This window comes from Antechinus flavipes, chromosome 5, assembly GCF_016432865.1.
Source record: "Antechinus flavipes isolate AdamAnt ecotype Samford, QLD, Australia chromosome 5, AdamAnt_v2, whole genome shotgun sequence".
Classification (NCBI taxonomy): domain Eukaryota; kingdom Metazoa; phylum Chordata; class Mammalia; order Dasyuromorphia; family Dasyuridae; genus Antechinus; species Antechinus flavipes.
In genome coordinates, this window is record NC_067402.1 from 184,674,283 (window position 1) to 184,702,255 (window position 27,973).

General features: G+C 42.0%; 1 protein-coding gene across 1 annotated transcript; it reads right to left on the reverse strand.

The window, feature by feature from the left end:
• Positions 1 to 24: 24 nt before the first annotated feature.
• On the reverse strand, positions 25 to 27,973 carry FOXJ2 (forkhead box J2). The gene is made up of 11 exons (XM_051963691.1): positions 27,470 to 27,973; positions 18,695 to 19,041; positions 13,338 to 13,412; positions 12,200 to 12,268; positions 11,911 to 12,051; positions 11,357 to 11,558; positions 7,166 to 7,537; positions 6,902 to 7,003; positions 4,988 to 5,197; positions 3,542 to 3,640; positions 25 to 2,667 (listed from the first exon to the last, which is right to left on the reverse strand). The coding sequence occupies exons 2-11, from the start codon at positions 19,025 to 19,027 to the stop codon at positions 2,579 to 2,581; spliced, it is 1,692 nt and encodes a 563-aa protein (XP_051819651.1). The 5' UTR covers positions 19,028 to 19,041; positions 27,470 to 27,973; the 3' UTR covers positions 25 to 2,578.

Below are 27,973 nucleotides of genomic sequence, written 5' to 3' on the forward strand. Positions count from 1 at the left end.
CACTGAAAAAAAAAAGAGTGGACATTCTTGTTTGTTTGTTTGTTTTATTAAGAAAGCATGCAAAAAAATTTTTGTGAGGCCCAATTCTTCCCCCACCCCTTTCCAGCCCACATGGATGCATCATGAGTGTTATAAGGGAATCACCTAACCAGATACCTAAGGATTAAAGGGAGCTAGCCAAGGAAGGGCGGATCTACCCCTGCTCCCTCCTCACGACTTTCCAGTCCCCTCTTCCATTTCTTTTTCTGCCCTGTGAGCTCCTGTTATCACACATCACTCAATACAATGACAACTATATTTCACATTCAGCAAACAGTCCTCTTCAGCACACGTTGGAGTTTGAACCAACAAAGGAGTACTATTTTCTCCATTTCTTCACCAGGGGCTGGGGAAGGTAGGGTGGGACTGAGGTATAGAAAGAGACTTGTCCTATGTATGCAATGGAACAGGGCTGAATTGGGAACTGGGAACCCAGGAGACTCAAATCCCTGCCAGGATCCTAGTCTCAATCCCTAGGACTGCTCAGAGCCTGAAGTTTGCCCAATTCCTGTAAGATGGTTTGCTTTCAGGCAGCACACTTGCATGTGCAAATAAGTCCGTTCTTAGAAAAGCTGCATTTTTCTAAAAAGAAAAGGGATTTACAGGGAGAGGCTATGATCAGCAAAATGCTTCTTCACAGAGATCTGTGTGGGAGAAGCTGAGTACAAAAAAGGGTTAGCTCCCTTCCTCAGATCCCTGAATGGAGTTAAAAGCAGACACTATGCCCCACTTGTAGGAGAGGTTCTCCCTCCAGAATGAGAAACATTTCACCAGTTTTACCTTGATTTTACTGCCTTACCACACAATAGACTGATCCTCCACCCCATTTCCCTCTGAACACATGCTCCTTCCCAAAAGTGACAAGTTTTTCCTGTCCCTATTCCTCAATCTCATTTTTAATTCTATTGTGCAATAATGTACAGCCAATTGAAGTCCTTTCTAAGAAAGAAGGGAAAAAGCAGAGTAGAAACAGATGACTTGGAAATCCTGAGAACAGGGAAATAGAAGGCCCCATGGGAATTTCAGGAAATAGAAAAGGACCTTAGCCTATTTCCACCCATTTCTACTTCTTAAAAGTGAAAATATATGGGGTGGAGGTATAAGAGAATTTGTTTTTCTCTTTCAAGTTCAGAATTGAACACTCCATATAGACTTTTCACTGGACATAGAGAGAATACTATGCTAGTCAATATATATCGACTTCTAATTGTTTAGGGAGACAAGCTATCACTAAGTCCTGTTCTCTTTTGCCATCTTCATTGTATTTCTCTCTTAAGCCTCCCTGATCTTCAAAAACCCAATGAGAAAACCTTCAACCCCACGTAAGATAAAGAATGTACATTTGGTTCTGCAACTAAAATGGCCAGGAATTCCCCAGTTGTACTTCCAACTCAGCCCAAACCTTTGTCCCATTGATGCCATCTGTTTGATTCTGCTGCTACTCATAGTACTCAGGAGATTCTTTCCCTTCTGAGGTCAAAGGGATAAGTGAACAAAAGGGAAGATCAGTATGAAAAACTGGACAAAAATATTCAATCTGTTGAGTGGGAAATAGATGTATAAAGATGGCAATTTGCATATATAAATGAGATGTGGATTTAAAGTGTGATTGAAAAAAAGATAAATAGGAGCTCTTTCCTAAAAATTGAGTTAGGGTTGATGACATTCCCTCCCCACAAGAGCAGGGGCTGAGCTCCTTAGTTAAGATCGATCCCAATTCCGAGAGTCATGGGCTGGGGGCCATGATAGTGGTTGATTTCCACGGCAGTGCAATGCAATTCCACACATACTTATTGATCACCACCTCTCCACAAGAGTCTCACAACACTATGGATTTCGCTTATCTAATCAAACCCCATTTATCTCCTGAGATCCCTCCTTCCGGACTGCAGTCAGCAATCATCCCCTACCTGCCCTTTTCTTGCCCTGCTTCTTATTCCCCGGGGTTTTTAAGCCCTGGACTTAGTAAGCATCAGTGGGGGATGAGAAGGATTTCAGGATGGGGGAGGAAATAGCACCACCTTGGAGACTCCTTTGGGATCAATGATGCCGGCAGAGCCCTTTAGACCTGCCTCCACTTACTCTCTCCGGCCCTGGACTGCGGTTAGATGGGGGCAGTAACAGACCCAGGGCTAACAGATGGGATCAGCACTGACTCTCCAAGACCTGGAGACTGGAGTCCCTGGTTATTAGAGCCCTGCTGCCCAACCTGGAGATGGCAATGGTCCATGGCACCAGGGGCCAGAGGCTGGGGTCAGCAAAGTAATCAATAATATTATTAGTAATAACAATAATATAATAATAACAATAATAATAAAAGAATGGGGAGAAAGACAGGGAAGGCAGGGTTATCTTCGGCAGCATCTTGCAGTGGCTTCTCTGGCAAAGAGAAAAAAAAAAAAGAAAAAGAGGAAATAGATATATATATCTCTATATATCTATGTACAGGCTGGGGGAAGGGGAACTGGACTGGGGTTATCTCTAGCTCCTTTCCCAGGATTCACCATCACGGGCCCTGGGTTCTTCAGTCTGTGATACATTAAGTGATCAAGTCCCAGTCGAAATCATCAGGAATCTCCTCGCTGGAACCAGGAGGTGGGACGGGTGGCCGGGGGACCAAATGATGGGCTGTCAGAAAGGAAAGGAAGAGATTAAAGGGACTGCGAAGTCGTTGCTTCCCTCTAAGACCACCAAATAAAAGACTTTGTAACTAGTCCCAGTCTATTTATTATTTTGGGGAATTCTCTGGGACAAAATTCAGACAACTCAATTATCCACATGTAAATTAAACTCTCTGTATATTAATCAGGGCAACATAGCACTTTCTCTTCCCTATTAACCAATCAGTTTTGAAGTTGCTGAAAGCAGTACTGAGCTGACCAGGAGGGAAGGAAGACTGGAGGAAAGATCAGACCTTAGCACAAAAGCACTATCAATGGATACCAGCATTTGTTTCTGTCTATTCTCTGAACATAAGCTAAAGCCTAACATAAATTGTTTTAAATTATCTGTTACTGTACTTAACGTGTTTATCAACCTGCCATCGGGGGAGGGGAGGGGAGGGGAAAAGGAGGGGAAAAATTGGAACAAAAGGTTTGGCAATTGTCAATGCTGTAAAATTACCTATGCCTATAACTTGTAAATAAAAAGCTATTAAAAATTAAATAAACAAATAAATAAAACAATAAATTATCTGTTACTTTCTTATTATCCATTCTTTGTTCCTTTTTTGTTTGTTAAAAAAAGAACTCTAAATAAAATTTTTAAAACCATTCCCGGCATGCAATTCTCTTTTGTAAGTAAATGACATCTCCTAAAAACACCTGGATGGGATTCTCAGTTTTGTACAAGCATATTACAAACCTCTCTTGCTCCATAGATGTGGAGTGCTGACAGGCTCTCTGAAGATTATTAGAAAAAAGTAGAGAATAAAAGGAAGACCCCAGCCAAAAATGAGATTTCCCCTTAGACCTGGTGACCCAGGGAGCCAACAATGACTCACCTGGACGGTTATATCCTGGAGAATCCTGGGTAGGGATTGGGTACATGGGTGATGGGCCAGAGTAGAGATGAGGTGCTTGTGGGTGTCCATAAGAGTTCACTGAAAGAGAAAAATAAGGTCATATTGAGACTTGGGCAGAGATACTGACCTCACGGTACTGATGCTGCCATAATCACTCCAAATGTCTCCCTTTCCTGAATGAAAAATCACTTGTCGAATACTTGCTGCACACTGGATACAAATATAAAAGAAAAATCACTCCCTGCCCTAAAGGAGTTTACATTCTAGGGGGGAAGAGGAAGGCAGGTTGTTTTTAGGGAATTAATATTAGAACACCAGTCACAGGGAAATGCTAGGGATAAAAGGAACAAAGAGCAAAACTAGATGAAAGATGCGGGACAGCATATAATCTCAAAAGGACTAATTTACTATGACCAAAATTTAAGTCACTTCCAGGGTATTAAGATATCAAAAATGAAATGATGGAATTCCCTTCCCTGGAAACCTTTAAGAACAGGAGAGCCACCTGGCAGGCTTTATGTACAATTCAGCCTAAAAACAGAAATATAGGATACCCCAGCCAGTCCAAGAATTCAATAGGAAATTAGGGCCAGGGAAAGGGTGTTTTGATCCAAGGAATCACAGGAATGGTGAACAACAGAGCTCTAAGGGTGCCAAATGACAAACTCTTTCCAGAAGCAATAGCAGGGCTGGAAAGCAGGAGGAGGGGGGTGGGACATGGGAACCCAGTGGCAAGGCAGGCAAAGACCGTGGGTGAATCAGTGCGGGGGTGAGGCCCTCAGGATGGCACAAAGCCTCTGCAGAGACTGGCCCAAGCAGCTTCTCCAGAAGCCATTAATGCTCATTTATGGGAGAAGAGTAAAAAAGGGACCTAAATTCTAGGATTACAGAGTATTGAAAACATTAGGAGGAAACTACACACGGGAATCATATTAAGAACCCATTGCCTTGTTTCCTTCATTTAGGAGGCACGAATTCCTCTAGACAGTTGAGCCACTTAAAGCCCTTTGGGAAAAGAGAATAGAAAATAGGTTGGGAAGACTATAAAGTGGAAAAATGGGGACGTGCCCTCAGTCACCTCCTCTTCTGCCCAATACTTGTCTTCTCCAAACCAGACTGAGGCCTCTGAGAGCAAAAACTTGTGAGTTTACAGATGGAAGGGATCTCAGGGTCATGAATTTACAAATAAAACCAGGAGATGAAGTGACTTCCCAAGATCACACAATAGTCAGCCACAGGGCCAGTTTTTTTCCCACCAGACAAGCAGGAATTCTCTCCTAATGTGCCTCTACCACATCTCCAGGGACACTAGGACTTCAAGGTGCCTTCTCCCTCCTTTCACTGTTCCTGCCCATCCGTCCACGTCCCCACTCCCTCCCTGGTCCCCCTCCTCTGCCAGCTCTCGGGGCTGGGTCTGCCTCTTACCTTGGTTTATCGTGGACTCCTGCTTGCCACTGGTCAGGGCACAGGTGTCAGCAATTCTAGTGGGGGGTGGTGGCTGGTGGGGACCCCCTGGATGGGGCAGCTGACCAGTCTGGGTAAGGAATTGGTTGAGGGAGTCACAGAGATTAGCAATGTGATGCTGGTCCAGGCTCCAGTTTTTTCTTTCTGCCTGCCGGAGGCTCTCCATTAATTCTGCAAAACAAGGAAGGTTAGGATCTTCAAGGATAACCCCCTGACTTACCTGTAAGCTCTCTGTCCTAGGACTCAGTACCTGTCCTAGGCTCTCCTCATTCTCAGGTACATCTCCCTAATCAATATCTCTCATTGATTTTTCCTCTTTACACCACAGGTAAAATACTAAATGCATGTACAATATTAACTATCACTATTATGAAAAAATTAGTTAAGAGCAATAATGATACATTGCAATTACATTCATATTCATGAACTCTCTCAATCCTTACAAGGTGATACAAGATACCCATAATTATTTTAATCATATCTATGAGACAATGAGCCCAATCATAGGCTCATAGCATTGGGACTGGAAGAGACCTTGGAGATTACTTGGTCCAATGCCCCTCACCCCTTTTACAGATCAGAAAACAGAAGTCTGAGGACTTTAAGAGTCTTGTTCATGGTCATACCTCCAGACGGTCAGAAATGAATCCAAGACCTGGACCCAGGCCCTCGGACTACTGCTCAGGAAGAGTCTATCCATTTCTACTATATCAAATCCCAGGGATGATGATAAATTGCTTTAATGTTATAATAACTTCAATCACTCTGCAGGCATTTATTAAGAGTTTGCTATGTGCATCATTACTGAATCTGTCTCCCAAAGAAATCATAGAGGGAAAAGGACCCACATGTGCAAAAATCTTTGTAGCAGTTCATTTTGTGGTAGCAAAGAATTGGAAAATGAGTGGATGTCCATCAATTGGCTGAACAAGCTGGAGTACATGAAGGTAATGAAATATTATTGTTCTATAAAAAATGATGAATAAGCTGGTTATAGTATGGCTTAGAAAGATGTACATGAACTGATGCTGAGTGAAACAAGTAGAACAAGGAATACATTGCCCACAATAATAGCAATAATGTGCAACAATCAACTATGAAAGGCTTGGTTCCTCCTCTCAGCGATTCAGTGATTTAAAGCAATCCAAATAGACTTTGGACAGAAAATGCCATCTGCATCCAGAAAAAAAATCTAAGGAGACTGAATGTATATCAACACATGCTATGTTCATTTCTTTTTTCTTTTTTTTTTTTTTGTCTCTCTCATGGTTTTCCCTTTTGCTCTGATTTTTCTCTCCCAACATGATTCATAAAGCAGTGTGTATTAAAAATAGACTTTCAAAAAAAAGTCTACTGTATGCCAGTCACTGTACTTGATGCTAAGATTACAAAGAAAAAAATGAAACATTATCTAACTTGAAGAACCTTAAATTCTATTAAGGGGGAGAGAGAGAGAGAGAGAAAGAGAGAGAAAGAGAGAAAGAGAAAGAAAGAGAGAGAGTGTGTGTATGTGAGCGTGTGTGTGTACATGCATGTGTACAAAACATGGGCAAAATGATACAAGGCTGGTGTTTAGTTTGGGGGTGTGGGAGGAGGTGGGGGCCGGACTAGGAAGCAGAGGAAGGTCTCATGCAGAAAGCGGGACCTACATCTTGGAGGAGACTACTGATTCTAAGAGCGTAACAGTCCAGGACAGAGTTAATGAGGGCTTGACCTGGAGAGGTGTCTTTGATGAGAAAGATAAGGAAATGAGTACACGAGCTGTGGTGGGAGCAGAAATGATGAGACATTCGCGATCATTGGTAACGACCCTGTGGTTTCAGACCGGGAGGACTAGAAGGATGACGGTGTCTTCTCTCCTCCTGGGCCACTAACCTGAAAAATGGGACTGCTCAATGCTGGACCAGTTAAGCCGATTAACCATCTTGAAGCTTTCCTTCAGGGAGTCAATGTTGGAGCACCAGTCAGGGGGAAATGCTGGGGCAGAAGGAACAACGGGCAAAATTAGGTGAGGTTGGAGCTGGGGCGGCGCCCAGCCAACTTCCTACAGTCGTGCTGGCGGTTACTTACAGTGCGGGCCATTAAGCCACCGGCCCGCCGTCAGCAGGGTTCTCTGGGGCCGATCACGAGCTTACTCACCAAAGCCGGCACTGTTGATAGAAGCTTGGGACTGGGCCTGCTGCTGGGGCGGCGGCTGCTGCTGGGGCGGGGGCGGGTGATGCTGATGGGGGTGGTAGCCGACGTGCTGCAGCGGGGGCGGGTGCATGGCCATCACCGAGGGGGTCCCGTAGCCGTCGGCCCCGGGCTGCTTCCCTCCGGGCGGGGGGCAGCCCTCCGGGCTGGGGGTGTGCAGCGAAGGGGTGCCCCCCACGGAGGAAGGGCCTTGTGCTGGTGGCTGCGGCTGAGGCTGCGGGGGCGGCTGCTGCTGCTGCGGGGGCGGCTGCGGCGGCTGCTGGTACATGTAGTAGTTGTGGTTGGAAGGCTGCATGTCACCCAGGAGAGTGGAGAAACCTGCAGAGGAGGAGGGAGCGAGTGGCTCGGACCACCTGGGTGTGGACAGGAGACCCCACAGATGCCCAAAGGAAGGAGGGAAGCGGCTTATCGTCTCCTGGGCGTGAGATGGGCTCAAGCCGGACCGAGGGGTGGGGCCAGAGGGGCCAGTTAGTTTCCCAACAAAGGCCAGTTCAGTTCTACAAACGAAGTATCCACCGTGTGCTAGGCACTGTGCTAGGTGCTTGTACTGCAGAGCCCAAAACAAAACAGTCCCTTCTGTTAGGCGAGAAGCTTCCTTTCTCAAAAAAGAGAGAGCATTATGACCAGAGGCAGTGGCAAAGCCCTGTAGGACCAAACCACATCACAGTGTCTTTGGAGGATACCAGTCTAGATTCACACGTTAGCGTGGGCTCGACAGCCCAAAAGGAATCAGTCTGGAGATAAATCAAGAAATGAAAATCATCACTGAGTTTTTCTATCCCATCTTGCCCCCCCTCTCTCTTCATCACTGTGTCCCTTCCATCCTTGTATCTCTGCTAACTGTCATGGGAGCAGTATCACAAATAGGGAGATGCGAGGTAGAGAAGGGGAACTGGGAATTATTTGTGGCAAACTGATCGAAATTAAATCAGAATCAATATCCTACAAGATCATTCAATGGGCCTCCTGGTCTATCTGATTCCACACATGGCTGTTCTATGTCTCTGTGTATTGCTCAGCTCATCACTCTATACACAAAGAGAAATTAAAATTTCTCAAGCAGTTGCCGTCATACCCACAGCCATGAAAACTCTTTGATCCGTAAGAAGGCCGTCTATAAGGGATGCCCCCATTTCCTCTCAACTCTCTACCATCAGAAATTTCTCAAGCAGTTGCCGTCATACCCACAGCCATGAAAACTCTTTGATCCGTAAGAAGGCCGTCTATAAGGGATGCCCCCATTTCCTCTCAACTCTCTACCATCAGAAATTTCTCAAGCAGTTGCCGTCATACCCACAGCCATGAAAACTCTTTGATCCGTAAGAAGGCCGTCTATAAGGGATGCCCCCATTTCCTCTCAACTCTCTACCATCAGCTTCCTGACTGACACCAATATTCAACTAAAACAGCCCTCTCCAAAGTTACCAATGGTCTCTTAATTGCTGGACCAATGCCCTCCCTCAAGCCTCATCCTTGACCTCTCTGAATCTTCTGCCATTCTCATGGCAGAACTCTCTCCTAGTTCTCTTCCTATCTATCTGACTGCCCATATGAATCTCACCTGTTGGTTTTTCTTCTGGGGTACTCCGACTTATCAACGGTGTCCCACAGGACTATGTTCTGGGCCTTTCTCTTCTCGCCCTACACAATTTCACTTCAGCTCCTACTGATTCAATTGTCATCATTAGGCTGATGACTCTCAAATCTATTTATCCAGTCCTAAGCTCTCTGCCCTAATATCTTCAACTGCCTAGCAAAACATCTAGAATCAGGTGTCTTTTAGACATCTAAAACTCAACATTCTCAAAACTGAACTCATTATTATCTTTTCTTCTAAACCATATTCCCTTCCCACCACTCCATTACTGTTCAGGATACCACCATCTTCCCAATCCCCCAGACTCACTTCTCTCTGCCTCTCATCCACCATTCCCCATATCCAAGGCTTCCCAATTTCACTTTTGCAACATCTTAGGTATATGTTCCCTTCTCTCTTGAAACGCTGCCCTCTTCACCTCATGGCAATCACCAGGTGATGTATCTATCTGCTATGAATCTCCTCCATTCCACCACCAAAATAATTATCCTACAGCAACAGTCTGGTCAAGTCTCCCCATCCCTACTCAATAAACTACAGTGGCTCTCACTTGTGGGCTCAAATAAATAATTCTCTGTCTGGTGTTCAGAGCTCTTTAGGACTTAGCCACTTTACACCAAACCTGTACTCTACAATGCAGTCACAATGACCTCCTCACTGCTTCTCAAACATACCATTCCATCTTTCCAGCTCCAGATACTGTCTCCAGCAGTCCCGTACTCCTGCAATGGGATCTGTCTTCATCTCTGCCTCTTTCCTTCCCTGATTAGCTCCAAGTGCCAGCTTAAATTTTGCCTTCTACAGGAAGACTTTCACTATTCCTCTTAATCTTAGTGACTTCCCTCTGTTGATTTATTCCTGATTTATCTTGGATATAGCTTGTTTGTACATAATTATTTGCATGTTCTCTCATCCATTAGATTGGGAGCTAGGGACTAGGGATATTTTGCCTTTCATTGTATCCCCAAGACTTAGCATAGTGCCTGGCACGTATAATGCATGCTTATTATATTTTTATATTATTATATGTCATATTATTATATATGTATAATGCATGCTTATTAAATTTTATTAACTGAATGACTTAATTTTACCTCCAAATCCCTCCTACAAAAAGGAAATGTACAGAGAAGTACACCTGAATCCAAAGATGCCTCAAAGCCCCTTTATTCAAAGTTAAACCATTATCAGAAGGAATCAAGAGTTTGGGAGGGGGGGGATGGTGCTGTACTATACCAGTGACAACACTGTCCTCTAGTGGCCGTCTCCTAAATGACTGGCAGGAGGCATCCTGTGACTGACCAGATTATGTTCACCTCCATCTCAATGTTCGAGCACAATATCCTGATAGTAGTCAGTATTCATGTACTGAATAATCTCAGTCCTGGAAAACTGAAAAGGAAGTCTCTGTAGAGTGGTCTACAGACCTGCGAATTGGTCTAGCCACTGTGGAAAGCAATCTGGAACTCTGTCCAAAAAGTTATAAAACTAAAAAATGTACTCTTGGACCCAGTGATATCAAGATCAAAGAAAGAGGAAAAAGACCTGCCAAGATCCAAATATTTATAGCCTCTTTTTTTAATAGTGATTTTTTTAAAATCCAGAAACTAAGGTGATAGATTAGAGGATGACTGAACAAATTATGGAAAATAAATGTAATGAAATAATATAGTGCCATAAGAAATGATGAAAAGAATGGTTTCAGAGAAATATGGAAATACCTTCCAAGACAATTCCAATAGACTTTGGATAGAAAATGCCATCTGCATCCAGAAAAAGAACTATGGAGATTGAATATAATTCAACATATGTTATATTCACTTTTTTTTTTGGTTGGGATTTTTTTTTCTCTCCCATGGTTTTTCCCTTTTGTTCTGATTTTTCTCTCCCAAGATGATTCATTAAAAAATGTCTATTTAAAATAAATAAATAAAGTTTAAAAAACAAAAAGAAATATGGAAAGATTGTACTGACACAGAGTGAAGTGAGTAGCATAAGGAAAAACAATTTAAATATTAACAATGACACTGTAAAATTAGTAGAAGTAGACTGCAAGTGGAATGCTATATACATTTCCAGACTTGGCAGCTGTTGGGCTTTGCTTAAATATTTGGATTTTGTTTTGTTTACAAGAGATAGTGAAAAAAGGAAGAATAATTGTGTATTTTTTTAATGTGTATTTATTTTGTTTAGCATTTCCCCATTACATTGGGGGGAGGGACAAGGTAATGGGGTTAAATGACTTGCCCAGAGTCACACAGCTAGGAAGTGTTAGGTGCCTGAGGCAGTCCTCCTGACAGCTGGGCCAGTGCTCTATCCATTACACAATCTAGCTTTAAGATTGTGGTGTTTTTAAAAAGTCACCAATAAAGAGTTATTCATCTGAACTAAGCTAAAACCTTATTCCAAACACCTTTGGCTTGTTTGGCTCCTCTGCTAAGTTTCTACCTGCTCCAGAAGCAAGGAAAAAGAGAAAAGACATCCTCTCATCTCAAAGAGAGAATAGAACCCACCACCCTCATTCCAAACCAATGACTTACCATGTGGGGAAGAGGAAGAGGACGATTTCTCTAGCATGGACTTGTAGAGGTTTCGAAAGGACCAGCTCAGATCCTGAAAGTTTATCTCCGAGTAGGAAAATTTGAAGTCATGGCTGGTATTATACAAGGGAGGTGGCCCATCAGCCCCATCTCTTCCTGGACCACCAGCTGCAACTCCTGCACCATCCACGGGGCCCGAACCCTGCAACCAGAGGGAGTAGCCTAGCTGAAAAATCCTTGTAGTCCTTCTCAGTCAGTTACCTGAGAGCACCTACTTGTGCTCTCTATCCTTTCTCTCCTCAGGTATTCCTCTAATTTTTCCTCCTTCTTGATCCTTTTTCCTATCTTCTCCCCTTCCTCCCTCTAACACTCTCTTATCACATTCCCAAGACCCTTTTCTTTCCTCCTCACAGATTTTTCTGAATTTCTCTCTGTTCAGCAGCTACCACATTTCCTTTTCTCCTACAGTCTCCTTTTTCCTTATTTCTGAATCGCTCTGTCTACTTCCTGTCCCCCCCACTCCCAATCTCCTTCCCGCCACCTCCCCCACCCACCTGATTGAAGCCAGTAATGGGGGTGGTACTCGGCATCGACATCTGAGTATTTCCTTCAGGAGACAAGGCAGCTTCTCCACTCCCTGGGACACCTCCTCGGGGGCTCTTACTTGCTTCCTGTTCTGGGGAGTCCTGGGACAGCTGTGTTAGTAGGAATGAATAAGAAGCTGGAAAATTCTCCGAAAAGGGCAGAAAAACCGCGTCCTCAGTCCCCCTGGTTTCACTGTCTCTGTCCAACTTAGGTTAAAAAATGAGAAATGGTTGAAAAGACAACTGGGTTGGAACTTACCTCATCATCTGGAGGGTGTCGCCTCTTACGGGAGATGTCAGGACAGGTGTCAATTGTCCAGTAAGAGCCCTGAAAGCATATTCCATACAAAAGATGAAAGAGTTATTAGCCTGGGCCAGCAGATTTGTTTGAAGGAGGAGGGAAGGGACAGATTTCCAATGTGTGTTACTAATGGCGAGGCAAGGAGCCAAAGAAAGGTTCAAGTCATCTCTCCAAGATATGTTCAATGTTAAGGAGAAGAACTTGAACAAAGAATATTAAGTATGTCAAATATGCAGGATGCCGTACTCCAGGGGTCCAATTTATAAACTCATTGTGGCTAGGAAAAGTACTAGGGGTAGAATAAGTTGGAAATGGTACAAAAGGTTCAAAGGCTTTTACCTAATTCTTCTCCCTGTGTGATCTCAGGAAAATTCCTACCTTTCTGGAGGCCTCAAGAATTCCTATTTATAAAATAAGCAAAATAAGGTACTCTTCCTTCTATAAAACTAAGTTATCACTTCAGATAGTTTTCACAACTGAATCACAGAATTATTGACCTTAAAGGGCTCTACATGTCAAGACTACAGGAAAAACAGAAGTTATATCAGTCTAAACAGATGAGTATCTATGTTGACATAGTTCTTTTTTTTAATTAAAGCTTTTTCTTTTCAAACCATATGCATGATATTGGATTTAACATTTATTTTTACCATGTTTAACATATATTGGATGATTTCCCATCTAGAGGAGAGGGTAGGGGGAAAGGGAGGAAAACTGAAACATAAGGTTTTGCAAGGGTCAATGTTGAAAAATTACCCATGAAATTTTTTTTTAGTTAAAGCTTTTTCAAAACATATGCATGGCTAATTTTTCAGCACTGACGCTTGCAAAACCTTGTGCTCCAAATTCCCCCCATTCTCCTAGGTGGCAAGTAATCCAATATATGACATGGGTCTTAAAGAGCTCTAGAAATGATTCCACAGCCTCCCTCCTTAATCACCAATTCTAGAGGTACTTCTTAAGTTCACCCATTCCCATAATAATAATAATAATAAAGGTGCTAGTCTGATTTACATTATTTCCTTTTGTAAGGCATTAAAATAAATTGGTTAGCAACCATCTAGTTCTTGCTACTAGGTGTTTGGTAACAACTCACCTTCCCAGGGTCATCCCGCGGTCTTGGCACCTTTCGGAAACATTTATTGAGAGAAAGATTGTGACGAATTGAGTTCTAGGGCAGAGGAAAAAAAAAATCGGGATTCAGAGGTTGCATGAGGCAGGAGACTGTTTCTTAAAACACAAGGGGATGGGCTAAGGGGCTCAAGCATAAAATAGAGCAGCATAAAGTCAAAGTTTTTAAAAGCGTTAAGAAAAATAATCCTGAAAAGTAACAATTTTGTTTTGCTTAACTGTCCTTATTTTTTACAAAGAAGGGCTCCACTGGAAAGATGGGAAAGTCAAAAGAAAGTGATAGATGTTTTAAAAAGAGAGAGAGAGAGAGATCAATAAAACTACATGGATAAATGAATGCATTACAGCAGAACTTAAACTAACAAATGCACCAAGTCAACTTGTCTCCAGACTTTTGATGAAGAGAAAGACCCTCCTGGTCTCTGTAGAGAAGAGATGGACTGCATCTTCAGAAGAAGGGAGATATTGTCAGACATGATCACCGTGTTGGTTTGGTTTGGTTAACTGTTCTAATTTGTAATAAGAGAGTGTTCCATGAGATGAAGTACTGGGAAATGAATAGCTGTGTTTACAAAGAATCAATAAAGACTTTAAAACAATGAATATTTTTAAAACAAAGACAGAAGTCAAGAGATTAAGTAGGATTTTTACTTATGTTATTAAAAGTTACCTGCCAGATGGCAGCAGCAATTGGACTGGGAAAACTCCTACTAGAATTAAATTTATGACAAAAAGGGCTTCTATAGGAAATATGGCCAAATACTTTTGAAAAGTGTTTCAGCAATGAAGAATTAAGAGGGAAATAAAAACCTACCCACTTTGTCCTCTCAAAAATGAGCAGCACAATTGAAAGGATGCTTAGATAACGAATTCAAAAACTGGCCTCTCGAGTTTATCCAAAGAAAAAGAAAGGTCCATTTTTGGCTTTTATTTCAGGACACAACTGGTAACTATACAATAAAGAAACAAGCCACATAAAAAAGGTGGCTGTCCTACCCAGTTCTAAAGCCCACCAGCTTCCATGTATTTACTGTTAAATGTTTAAAATCAGCTTTTTGAAAATGCATTATTAACATTTCTTTCATCATTTGCCTAAGTCTCAACAAACCAATAAGTCAAATCCTGATCCATAGTATTTTCAAATTTCCAAGTTATAAATGCTACATCACAATTTTAACAAAAATTGACTCTAACACACACCTTTATATATACTATCCAGAAAAACCCTTATATTTACACCAGGCTGAAGAACATTCAAGAAATCTAAAAAGAAACTGCAATAAGTGAATTCTTCTATCCTAGGACTACATAAGAGACCAATTAGAAGCTGATACGCAATAGGAGACAAGGCCACCAATAAAGCCAGTTTCAAGAGCTATTCTGTATGATCAGAAATAGGCTCAGGACCAAAGTTCGGAATGGAGAGTTCTCCTAAGAAAGTCCCTCTGTAGGGAACACTGGAAGCTGGAATTTTGGAAAAGTATCAGAGATGCAGCAGTACTCAGAGGAAGACATCCTAAGACTGTATCCTGTGAAGCAAAAAGCCTTGCAGATGTGAACCTCAAAGATCCAGGGGAACCTAAACCAGGAGGCAAGACCAAGCAGGGTCCACCACACCTAACTGAAAAAAGCAAAGGGGGAAGGAAGAAAAGCTACAGCATCAAGCTCCAAGTCATGAACTAAAGTTGGAAAGATAAATAAATCAGAGAAAATATTAATCAACATTAAAAAGTATTGGATATCTAGAGATTCCCTAAAAGAATTAACAAGTGACTGTAACAATTGCAATCAGTAATTCTGAGGGGAAAAAAACTGATTTTTTTATGTGAATACTTAGAAGAAAATTAAATAAGAATTTTTTTTGATGAAATAAAAACTCTTGTAGAAAACATTGGAAAATAGTTTAGAAAGGAAAGTAGTAAACCTAAACCAAGTAATGAAGTCCCTGAAAACTAGAATAAAAAAAAAAAGAAATGAATAGTTTGAAGAATGCTGCCCATTTCTTGAAAAAGAAGTGATGGATTATATATGTTAAATAGACACTTATTTGGATATGACCAATGTAGGAATTTCTTTTGTTTGACCATAAGTATTTATTTCATGGGATTTTTTTTCTTTTTCTAGTACTAGTGGAAAAGAAGGAAATGGGAAGAAGAAAAAAATAAATGTTAATTGAAAAAAATTTTAAAAAGAAATCAATGAGTCCATGAGATAGCAAAAAATAATCAAATATAATTTTAAAATTGGGGAAAAAGATATATCCCAAAAAAGGACATCGATAATAGATCAAGAAAAGATTTATATTCTCTGAAAAACATGACTTTAAAAAACCGCTGGACACTATAGTTCAGAAAATCCTAAGTAAAAACTGCCTAGATCTAATACAATCCAAAGGCAAAGTAAAGATAGAATGAATCCACAAACAAGTCCCAGGAATGTCATGGCCTGATTCCAGAGCTCCCCACGCTAAAGAATAAATATGGCAAATACCCAGAAATAGTACAATATAAGGAACCAGAGTAAGGATCACATCAGAGTTAGCAGCTTCTACTATAAACATCAGGAGATACTGGAATATGATATTCTACAAGGCAAAAGAGATAGGCTTACAACCAAGAATAACTTACCCTAAAAAGCTGAGAATAATCCTACAGGATTTAAAAAAAAAAAAAAAAAATTTGGATCTTTAATGGAATGGAGGATTTTTAAGCATTCCTGATAAAAAATGAGCAGAGTTGTAAAATAGTTGTAAAAGTCCAAAGAAATTTCAAAAAGCAAATTTATTAACATATTTGTAAGGAGCTATATGATGTAATAGTGCTGACATTAATAAGAAGGTGCAGAAATGTATTCCTTTATAACTTGCGTATCTTCAAAGGTATGATGAAAAGTTAAATTTTTAAAAATCACAAAAGTGAATTGAATCTGATATGAATGTTTAAAATAGAGAAAGAGAAGTTAGGATAAAAGGAATAACATAATGTAGAAAGGAGGAAGAATAAGAGTGAAATTTACTATTTCTCATAATTGAAAAGAAAAGTATACAAATATAAAGGAGGGGGCAAGGGAGACTAGACATAAGCTGGCCCTCACTTTTATATAAAAGAAACAAAAAAGGGTTGAACACACACAAGTATATCAAATTCAGTAGGGAAAAAATTCAGGATGTGTGTGTGTCGGGGGTGGAGGAATCTTAAGAAGGGAGATAGTATCAAGGAGTTAATAGCAATAAGCAAAACAAATTCCCTGATTCTGAAGTGGAGAGTAAAAGGAGGAAAAAAAGAAAAATATATTATTACATCTTAAATAACTGGATAATATATGAATAAATCATGATATATGAATGTAAGGGGATATTACTAACTAATAAAAAATTATATTAGAGCCAATTTCAGAGTATATTAAAAAAAAAAAGTATGAACTGATGCACTGAGTGAATTGAGTAAAACTAGAAGGGTAATTTATTTAAGAACCACAGCATTATAAAGGAAAAAAAAAAGAAAAACCTAAAAACTATGATCACTGTGATGACTAACCATATCTCTAGAGGAATGATGTTATTCACTTCCAGAGAAATAAAGATGTAGAAAGAGACATTTTTGGACATGAACACTATGTGGATTTGGTTTGCTTAATTTTCTTATTTGTTACAAGATTTTTTTTTCTTGCCTCATATCTTTCTCTTGGATCACTGAAACAAATTTTTAAATGCACAGAAGAAAATCCAAAAAGGAAGTACAGAGAATCAAGATAGTTTTTTTAAAAAAACATATAGAATTATTATTTACTTTTTTAAAAGCAAGAACCATGAAATGGAAATCAATAGTTTCATAGAGAATCCTTTTTGTGTTCTGTTGTGTGTATGAAAATGCTCTTTTTTGGTGCCTAAGTTCAAAACAAATATTCTATCCTTCCTTCATTAAAAATCTAAGCTTCTTCAGGGCAGAGACTGAGTTTCATTTTTTTTTTCTATCTCCTGTGCTTTATACTAAGTACTTGCTTAATAAAAATCTTTTGAAAGTAAAAAGTAAAGGAACTGTATACATTTTTTCAATTCCCATTTAACAACTCACAAATTAGTTATTTTTTCAAAAGATTAGTATTCAGGATTTTCTCCTCGCCAAAAGAGGTAGGCCATGCTTTCTCACTTCTAACTAAATAACTTATCCACTTTTAACCTGCTAGAAAAACAATCTGCTACAATTTGGGGTAGTTTCTGTCAGTTTTCTTTGATTGACATATTTCTCAAGATATGCTTATCAATTGGCAAATATAATGACTAGCAATAGTCAATACTGAAGGGACTATAGAAAGATAGGCACACTGATGCACTATTTAGAGCTATAAATTGATCCAACCATTCTGGAAAGCAATTTGGAATTTAGTAAAATTTTGATTAAAATATCCCTTCTGACCCAAAGATCCCAAGGTAATCAATGATTAAAAAATAAACAGACCTTATATTCCAAAATATTTATAGGGATTTTTTTATAGCAGCAAAAAAACAGGAAACCAACTAGATGTCTTGAAATAAACTTGAGAAGGGCGAAAAAAAAAGCTATGGCTCACAAAAATAATGGAATATAATGTATTGTAAGAAATAATATTACAAAAAGAGTGGAGCAAAGTAAGTCATATGAATTAATAGGAAATAACATAACCAGGAACCATAAAACAAGATACATGACAACTACAATAATGTAAATGGAAAGAATAATAACAATAAAATAATCAAAATTTAATCTTGTGAAATTATAAGCTTAGCCCTAATAAACAAATATGAAAAGGTACTTCCCTGCTTCTTCACAGAAGTGAGGAACTGCAAAGCAGAGAACACTGTAAGGAATGTCAAACTTTACATATTGTTTAACTTTGCTGAACTTTCCTCTCCTCATCTAGCAATAGATAGTAGAGGGATATAATGGGAAATACATGTGACATCACAATAGAAGATATCAGTAAAAATGTATTTTTTAAAAGATAGGTTGGCCATATGAAACACAGACACAGAAATTTGATGGTATTACCATCCTGAAGCAAGAAAAGATGAAAAAAATGGACTATTTGGGGAGAGGAAATTGAGATAGTTGGGAAAGTAGTAATAGTGTGGAGACTATGTGTAGAGTTCTAATTGGAGGAATTTGTGGGGCATACCATGATCAAGTTACCTGAAAGTTAAGAGAGATGAACCAAAGATACTTTTTAAAAGCCCCTTCATCTCCCTGTGCTAGAATGGGATGCATCAGAGCTGGATTAGAAGGAGAGGGGGGAAAGTCATGGCTGTTGAGAAGAAAAGCAAGGCCAGCGATGGGGCAATCCTACCTTCCAGCCAATGCCAGCGTTCTTGTAGTAAGGGAAGTTATCACAGATCCAGCGGTAAATCTCACTGAGGGTCATCTTCTTGTCCGGAGAGGAGTTGATGGCATAGGTAATAAGTGTGGCGTAGCTGTATCGAGGCTTGCCATCCTGGTGGACAGCTGCTTCATCCTTGCTCAAGGTGGCGTTGGGATCCGTGGGTGAACCGGGTGGGCATTTGCGGCTCCCTCCAGGGGGCCCGGCTTGTGAGGCTCCCCCCAGCTTCTCAATGGTAGCCCGAAGGGTCAGCTGGGGAAGCCAGTCTATGGAGGTGAGGCTGCTCTCCAGGTCAGAAGCCATGGTGCTGCCCCGCTCTGCAGAGGACGGATGAAGAACGAATGGGATGAATGAGCATAGTACATACAGCACAACCTATGTAGTATCTGGTAAATCCCAGGTGCTCAAATATTTATTACACTGATTAACTGAAATAAACTATAACTGAGTTGTACATTCTAATCCCAGTCTCGTAGAGGATTTTCATTCTGCTGGCTGTTTCTTTAAACTATACTTCTCTGTGGACAATTCCTAATCCTCTCATTTCATTTCCAATAACTACTTTATCTGAATACAATCTGAAAGGTTCATTCTCCTATCCTGAAACAAGGTAAAAGGAATTCTTCCCTTAGGTAGAAGCTAAACAAGAATCTAACTCTTCTCCAAACTGAGAATAGATACGCATATAGCCAAAAATCACAACTACCCAGTCCCTCAATTTTCTCCATTTATGGTTTCACATCACTGTTTTTTAAACTTTTTTAAACTTTTGGGTCTAAGGAATTCCTTTCCACTCTTAAAAATTACTGATGATGCCAAAGTTTTTATGTAGGTTCTATCTATTGCTATGTACCATGTTGGAAATTAAAACTGATGAATTTTTTAAATGTTTATATATTAATCCATCCAAAACAATAATAAAACTATTACATAATATAAATAACATTTTATGTAAAAAAAATACATATACCATTTTCCAAAATAAAAAAATCTGTGAAAAAAGTGAAATTGTTTTACATATTCTTTAATTTTTAGCTTAAAAGAAGACAAGATAAGTTCTCCTATCTTTGGGATTCAGCCTGTTTTTGGCTGAAACATAACAAGAAAATCTTGGAATGAGGGAATAATTTAGTATGCAAATAATTTCTTAGTGTATATAAAAATAGTTTTAATCTGGAAAATCCTGGTGTAGTCTTGGGGAACTTCAGAGGTAGAGAAACCATCCTTTTAGGATTGGGGCTGTATAAAATTGCAAGATTTAAAACCTTTATATAAAAAGCTGACAGTGAGGGAAAGCTAATTGGGCCACCAGAATCATTTGGTTTAGACCTAAAGGGAAGGTTAGAATACAAAAGCCCTGGTTTTACAAATGAGGAAACTGAGACCTGGAAAGAATAAATGACTTGCCCATATGGTAAACTGCAAAGGCAGGACTCAAATCACAGCTCTATAAGGCTTAGTGTTAGTTAATTCCGTGAGCACGCTGACTCAGTCTGGGAACCTACATACAAAGTACACAGACTGGGACCCCGGTCATATTCCACGTGCACAAGCACCGTTAAGAGGTATGACAAGGACCCACCACCTCTCCAATCGAGCTCTAGAGTCCACACTTCCCGGACACTCCGTCTGTACCCAGAGAGAACGCCCCTGCCCCGACGAAGCCGGGACCCCGGGCGCCAGCACGCGCGGGCGCCCAGACCATGCCCCTGGGCCGCACTCACGGTCACAGCTGGGAGAAAGTCCCCGGAAAGCAACCCCGAGGAAGGTAGCAGACCTGAGCGCACGGCCGCCCCACACACCTCCAGCAGTTTCCCCAGAACAAACACGCCCACACGCACACACATGCGCACGCCCAAGGAAGGAGCCGCGGGAGGCACCTCCCACCGCTCCCGCGCGAGGGCTCCGCCGAGCCAGGGAGACACCCAGCTGCGTGTGCACCGGTAACAATCAGACAGGCGGCTAAAAATAGCCACGGAGGAGCCGAACTCCTTTTCTCCCTCCCTCGGTCTTTCTCTCCCAGCCAGGCACGCACCCTGCCTAACCCCCCGTGCGCGCTCCTCCCGCTGCCAGGCCGCCCATGGCTGCGTTTGCAAACCCTCCCGCCACCCACACAGCCCGGGCTCTCTCTCGCGGGCAGGGAGGCGGCTCCCGGAGGGTGAAGCCTCGGTGATGGAAAATTAGGAAAGCTGGGTGACACCTGTGGAGTGGTATCTGGACGCGGCTGATAGAAATCCCCCAGTGGCACTCCCGTCGAGGTGAGCAGGGCCTCCATCCCCCTCGAGATTTGCCACCCAACAGGTTTGTGCCTGCTCACCGTAGTCCTGCCTGGTGCAACCTCTTCCCTGGGGCACTCCGCTGTGAGCCCTGCCTGGTCACTCTTCGGGAAGAACCTGGCCGGGAACGAGCCACGTTCGGGAAGGTCCAGCTACACATATTCCTACGCAGACTCTGCGGTTAACGTTTCCAATCTGCCTCTAAACCGAAGTTGCCACTCAAAAAAAACAATTCTTCGTCTCTAACAAATGCCCCCGTTTTCCTCCGGGCTCAGGAATCCCCATAATGTCTTGCCCTTTTCCACTAAGGGTGTATCCCACCTGAGCTTTATGTGCATGTACACACACGCACCCCGTCCTGACATCCACACGAATAAACACACCCATGCTGCAATGCAAAGTGAAAGCCCAGCTCCCCAGAGCTGAAGGAAACACCTTAATGCCTTAGGGGTCTGAGCAGCCAGGACGCAACTGCAACCCAAGAGCCGACTGACGGGGAAAAAATATGCGTGTTTATAAATAGTACCAGGAAGAGATTTCTCCTCTATCCCCCGGTCCCTGGACCGGATCTACCCCCAGCACTTTTCAGGCTCCACCAGGTCCTCCAGCACCTCACCAAACCAAGCCGAATAAGAAAGCTGCCACGTCTAGGAGGGAGCCGTCACAGACTGAGCCAAAGCGAGGCCTCTCTGGCCAGTCAAAGCAAAACGCCAGGCTCGGAGGGTGCAGGGGAAGGAGAATGGAGAACTAACTCCATTCTAAGGAGGGCCGGCCTCCCAGCTTCGTCTGACTGAGAGCCACAGAACTACACATTTGCCACCAAAATGTATTCCTGATCTCTGTGGGGGAGCTCAAGGAAATAGCAGGCGGAAAGCCCTAGGGAATTACATTAAAAGCCTGTCCTGTGCTTGAGCAGAAACATGAGGGTGAATGCAAAGTGTGGCGGAACTTCTCTTTCAGCAATGCATGGAGATGCCAGATCAGGGATATGGAGATCCCTGAGGTCCCCTGGAGGAAGAGGTTCTCCTGCTGCGGGTCGGATCGGGCCTGTCCCCAGAGCAATGACCCCTGGAGTACAGCTGGGTTACAGCTCTGAGACCCTCTATCCCCATTCTCCTTTAATTCATCATATTTTCCTTATCCCCTCATACTTCGCATAAAAGTGACTCCCAGATGACCAATTTAATAATACCAGCATCAAGGAATGACGACATTTAGACTAAAATGCTCCTCAAACTACATTTCTATTTCAAAATACAATTTCTGGTGCTGTAGTATTGACTAATCAACAGAATGTCCTGTAGCCCTTTGTTTTCTATCTCCCTAATAAACTCAGCTTTCCAAAAAAAAAAAAAAAAAAAGTGATTCCCAAATATGTCCCCTCAGTTCTATTCCCAACTTCCTAAATACACCTAAGCAACCCTCCCTGATCCAAAACATCGATGACCTCTTCACTAAAAAGAGACCGGCTATATAATAGCTGAAAACAATTCATTCCTCTCTCAATGAAAGAAGTAATTAAGTCTTATTGTGCTCACATCTAGCATTTGTTTCATGCTTCCCAAATAAGGGTTTATTATTGCTCGACAAATATTCAAGGATGTCAGGCCCCAAAATCGTGAGGCATGAAGCATCAGGTTATTACTAGAATGAAAAAATACAAGATGCTTCCATTTCATCACTCTTTCCCAATACTACTACTAATCCAGAACTTTCTTGGGGGGAGAGAGGCTATTATGTTGCAGCAGTACAGAAGCAAGGTCACATCCTATACTCTTTGAGCTGCAAGACCAAGAAGAAAATAAGAAGAATATATAAGAAGTAATACTTATCAAGACCTGGGAAAAGGGACGGCCCCTCTACCTAGCTCTAGACAGAGAAGTGATGGATGCAAGATGCAAAATGAGATAGACATTTGTGGAACAAGGCCATTAGAGGAATAGGTTTTGCTTGACTATGCCTATTTGTTACATGGGTTTTTTATTTTCCTTTTTTTCTCAATATGGGAAAAGTACAAAGAAAAACATATATTTTATTTTTTTTAATTAATTTTTTAAAGGGACAGGTTTCTCTATATTTATATGCTTTCTGGGAGTGTAGAGTAGGAGATGGTAGAGAAATGATTTTTCCCTTTCATAAATACTAGATAGATTGCTAAATAGACAAACACTTAGCCCAACATATTGACTTATAATTACTATGAAGGTTTTGCTGCCTGGACCTATAACTTCAACATGTAAGAAGTTCCAAGTATAGAAATCCAATGCAGATAAACTGACCAATTGCAGTCTTATTACTGCCTGAGATATTGACAGGTAAAGCGATCTGTGTCAGTTATACAGCCAGAACATAGCAGAGGCCTTCCAGTCTCTAAGGCCAATTTTCTCTCATTTGTAAAGCACTTAGCATATAGCAAGTGCTTAATAAATGCGTGTTCCCTGCCCCTCTGCCCCGTTCCACCACTTTGGGCTGCCTTATAACTCTATCCTCCTCAGGCCTCTGATTTCACCAGTGTAAGGAGTGAGCTCCCAGAAAGGAATTTCTCCCACTCACCCATACAGATCAGCCCCTTCTTACCAAAGACATTCTTAGATTAAGTGACTTGTTCAGGGTCATGGCCTCTGTCACAGGAGGCCTTCCAGAATCATAATCAGCCCCTACACCGCCTCCCTAATAAAATGACCATTCCTAATCACTCACATTTCTATACTCTTTTAAAGTTTCTAAGTTGTTCCTACTTGCACTCTGCGAGTTTATTATCCTGAAGAAATGACTCAGGCAGGAACTTGCTCAGCTTTTTAAATATCAAAGCTGGGATTCAGACTCCGGCCTCAACACCAAATGTTCTTCACACTACACCTGGGATGCCTCTCATACACACACTTAGATAGGTAGATGTTATCAGAGGTAACTGTAGGGCACTACATAGAGCAATGGAGTAGAATCTGGAAGTCCTGGATTTAAATCTGGCCTCAGACACTTACTAGCTCCCCAGCTAGTGTGTGACCCCAGGCTCTCTTTGCCTCAGTTTCCTCAACTATAAAATGGAAATAATAACAGTCCCTACCTCCCAGGATTGTGAGGATCAAATGAGATGATACTTGTAGCAGAGTGCCTGACAGACAGTAGGTATTAGATAAATGCTTATGCCCTCCCTTCTTTTTTCCTCTCCCTTGTTATAAGATCATAGACATGGAGTTGGAAGACCAACTAAACTAACCCCTCCCCCTTTCCTTATTTTACAGATGAGAGACTGAGACCTGGATAGGTGAAGTGATTGGCTTGAGGTTACACAGGTAGTGACCATAAGGTGCATAATTTGAACCCAGCTCTTCTAACTCCAGAGTTACGAAACCTTTCCACTGTACCAAGATAGAAACTAAATGTGTCATATAAGCTCCCAGAGCACAGTACTCTCTTCCACTCAATCTGGGATAATTTCTTTGGGAGACCAGGAATATTTTCAATCAGATCATGGGACAAACCTATTGACAGCACCAATTTGGAAAGGAAGAATGGAAGGAATGAGGGAGGGAAGGAAGGAAGAAGAGAGGGAAGAAGAAAAGGAGGAAGGAAAGCAAAGAGGAAGGAAGGGAGGAAGGAAGGGAAAGGGGTAAGAAAGGAAAGAGGGAAGAAGGAAGGAAGGGAGAAAGGAAGGAAGGGAGGGAGGGAGAAAATAGGGACAGGATAAAACATAAAACTTGCTGGAGTCAGCTTGGTTGTCAAGCCATGAGAGTTCATGCTAATTTTCTTTCAGCGATAGAATTGCTCTAACTCTGACAGGTATAGGAGTGTATCTAAGGATAAGCATTCTCTTGACTGTCCAGATGTTTAGAAGTGTAGGAACTCATGAACTTGAGCAAATCTCAGAATTTCCATTTATTACTGCCAGTCAGTTTTCTCATCTGTAAAATGAGGGGGTTGTATTAGATCAATCAATCTTGACATCTATAGTCCTTTACCAAATTCATCATTCCATCCAACGCCACTTAGGGGTCAGATAGAAAGGCAGCATTTTAAGTCGGACTGTGACACAACATAGCCCCATGGGGCGCTGGAATAATTTGTATTCCTGACCAGATGGTCAGGCACTTTGGGAGAAGAGAGAAGCTGTCAGAGCAAAGCTGGATCTTGCCAGAATGAAACGTTCTTGGGGTGAAGGCTCAAATATCTCTGGGTGACCTCTAAACTCAGAGTCTTTTCTCCTGTCACTCCTCAAGTTCCAGAGGTATTGAATCCAACCTGGGCTTCTCTGATATTTTATTATTGCTCGACAATTATTCAAGAATATCAGGCTGCAAAAAGCATTCACCATCCCCACCTTACTCTGTATGTCTACATCTCAGCAGATTCATAAGCGTCCACCCCATATACAAATCCCACTAGAAACAGGATTCGAGTTACCTGGTATTTGCAGCTCTGTGTTCAATACATCCAGACAGATAAACTCCAAACATAGATACGTGGAGACTTATGCTTGAATTATCATTCAGTCATATAATGTACTAATATATACATGCTATGGAAGCTTCCTCAGGACTATTCCATATTATCCTATTCCCCTCTGGGGAAGATCTTGACTCTTGGCTTACAAGGTTCTAAGTCTTCAGACCTGATCCTGTCTCTCCCTCCACATATGTGCTATAGAATGCTACTTCTGACTAAAGAAACAATTTCAAGTGTTTAGGGAGCCCACCTTGAGGTTGGACTAGAGATAGAAAAACAAAAAGTAAGAACTAAATCATAGTTACATTTCCACATCCAGCTATGCTGCAGGATGGATAGGAATGGATAAACTAGAAGGCAAAGGCTAGAATACTTGAGAAAAAGATAAGGTGCCAGACAGGCCTGAAGTTATCCCTTTTAATTCAGTGACACTGAGGACAAAATTTAAAAATAAAATAAAATAAAAAAGGAGAGAAAATAATATCTCTTGAATGGACAGTTTTGCTGGAGACTATATAAGGGTCAACAGAAGAGGATTCCCAACTTCCTGCAATTTTGAAGCAATGTCTTTTCTACTGACTCTTCTGAACATTCTAAGGACCTGTATACCAGATAGGAAACAATCACCCCTGGGCCAGGAACGAGAGAGAAACTATTTGAGGCTTTTCTGAAAGTGAACCTTAATCTAAGACATTTCTCAGAGGTCATGATCTCCTTGATGGAAAGATTCTTTTGAGGGGACTTAGTGCTGACTATACATATCCCTTTCTGGTTAAATCATACTTGCTCTCACCTGAAGTACAGTCATACTGGAACTGAAGCCCTGAGGCACAGTAGTGTAGGTCCTTTTTTTAGGGAGGGATTTCAGCAGAGCCAAAGCTCTTCTGAACTCTCAGCAGTTCTCCCATACTTCTTTTGATGTATGGAGAGCCCCCCAGCTTTGTGTTTTTGAACAACCCACATAATCTGTCCTGTCCTGATTCCTCATCTGCAAAATCAGGGGATTGGACTAGATGATCTCTAATATCCCAACTCCAATAGTTTCTATGAGAGGAAAATGAATCATTTAGTGACAGAGATGCAGAGGAGGAAGGTTTTCCATGACTGCCTCTACTCTCACAGCCACAGAGATGGGACTCCTGCACAATGTCAAATATTAAAGCAATCAGACAGCATAGTATGGTGCAAACATGACTGGATTTGAAGTTGGAAGATCTGGGTTAAAATCCCAACTCTACTATTTAACACCTGTGAGATCCCTAGCAAACCCTTCACTCATTGGACTTCTGTTTCCTCATTTGTAAAATGAAGGGGTTCAGTAATAGGAGCTGAGGGTCTCTCTGTTAGTTCTGCCCCCATATCCTATGATTCTATTTCACAAAATAAAATCTCCAAAAATACAGGGGACTAGGGGGAAAGCTACAACTTCATATGACCACAAGCCTTCCAAGCTACTCTTCAGGTCTATGATCTAGACAACAGGAAGCAGTCACAGAGTTCTAGGATCTATCCAAGGGGGCCAGCCCTGGGCCTGTCAGGCCTAGCACAGAGCCCAGCCCTTGGAAGGCACTTAAGAAGTGCTTGTCGAATGAAAGCCAAATCCAGAGTTATCCTGAGATGGCAGCAAGGTGGGTTAAGGGTAATATATACACCTGTCTGTACAAAGCTCAGAAAGAACTCGGATGCCCCCCACCGCCTTACTTCTCAGAATGTTCAGTAAGATTTGCTTGGGAATGAGGAGGGAATTCCACCTCTCCCCAAACTAAGGAACCCATTTCCCGTAGCCTTGGCAATAGGATCCATACTCCATAAGCTTCTGAAGCTCCACCTCCCAGGATCCATTTGTCATCTCCAGTGTCTCCAAGTATTCATTTCTCTGCAACTCCCAGGCCCAGAAAGATCTGCTTCCTGGATGTCAAAACCAAATTCTAGATCTCCACCCTCCTGCTGCTCTTAGTACATAAAAGCAGTCAGAGGACGAAAGGGGGGCGGGAGACGGTGACCACAGACAAATATTTCTCACCTGTCTCAGAGGTTCTCCAGGCAAAGGATGGGAACCACCTGGCACTGGAGCCTGGGGCGGAAGGGGGATCTCTCTTTACGGGCAGGCCAAGGGCCCCATCCTCAGCAGTTCTTCGTGGGCTTTGCCGACTTCCCCAAGCTGGGGTGGGGAGGTGAGTGCCCCGAGAAGGAGGAGCAGCAGGAGGAGGAGAAGGAGGTCCTACCTGCGGGAGATGGCAGATCCCCCACGCCTTGGCAGTAGTCCTGGAGAGAAGGGGAGGAGCCTCACCCAATCTGGGGTTGTCTCCTCCCCTTTGGGAGAGTCCCCCTCCCCTCAAAACGGACTCCTTCAGGGGTGAGGGACTTCTTCCGTGGGCTGGAGAATCAAACGGAGAGCCGCTGCCCTGTTCCACTTTCTAGGTCCTAAGAAGCAACCCGCGGAGTTGGGGTGGGGATGCTGTCGCCCTTTCCTGGATCTGGAGGGACTCTGAATCCCCCCTTCCCCGCTGTGTCCTCTGAGCCTCTG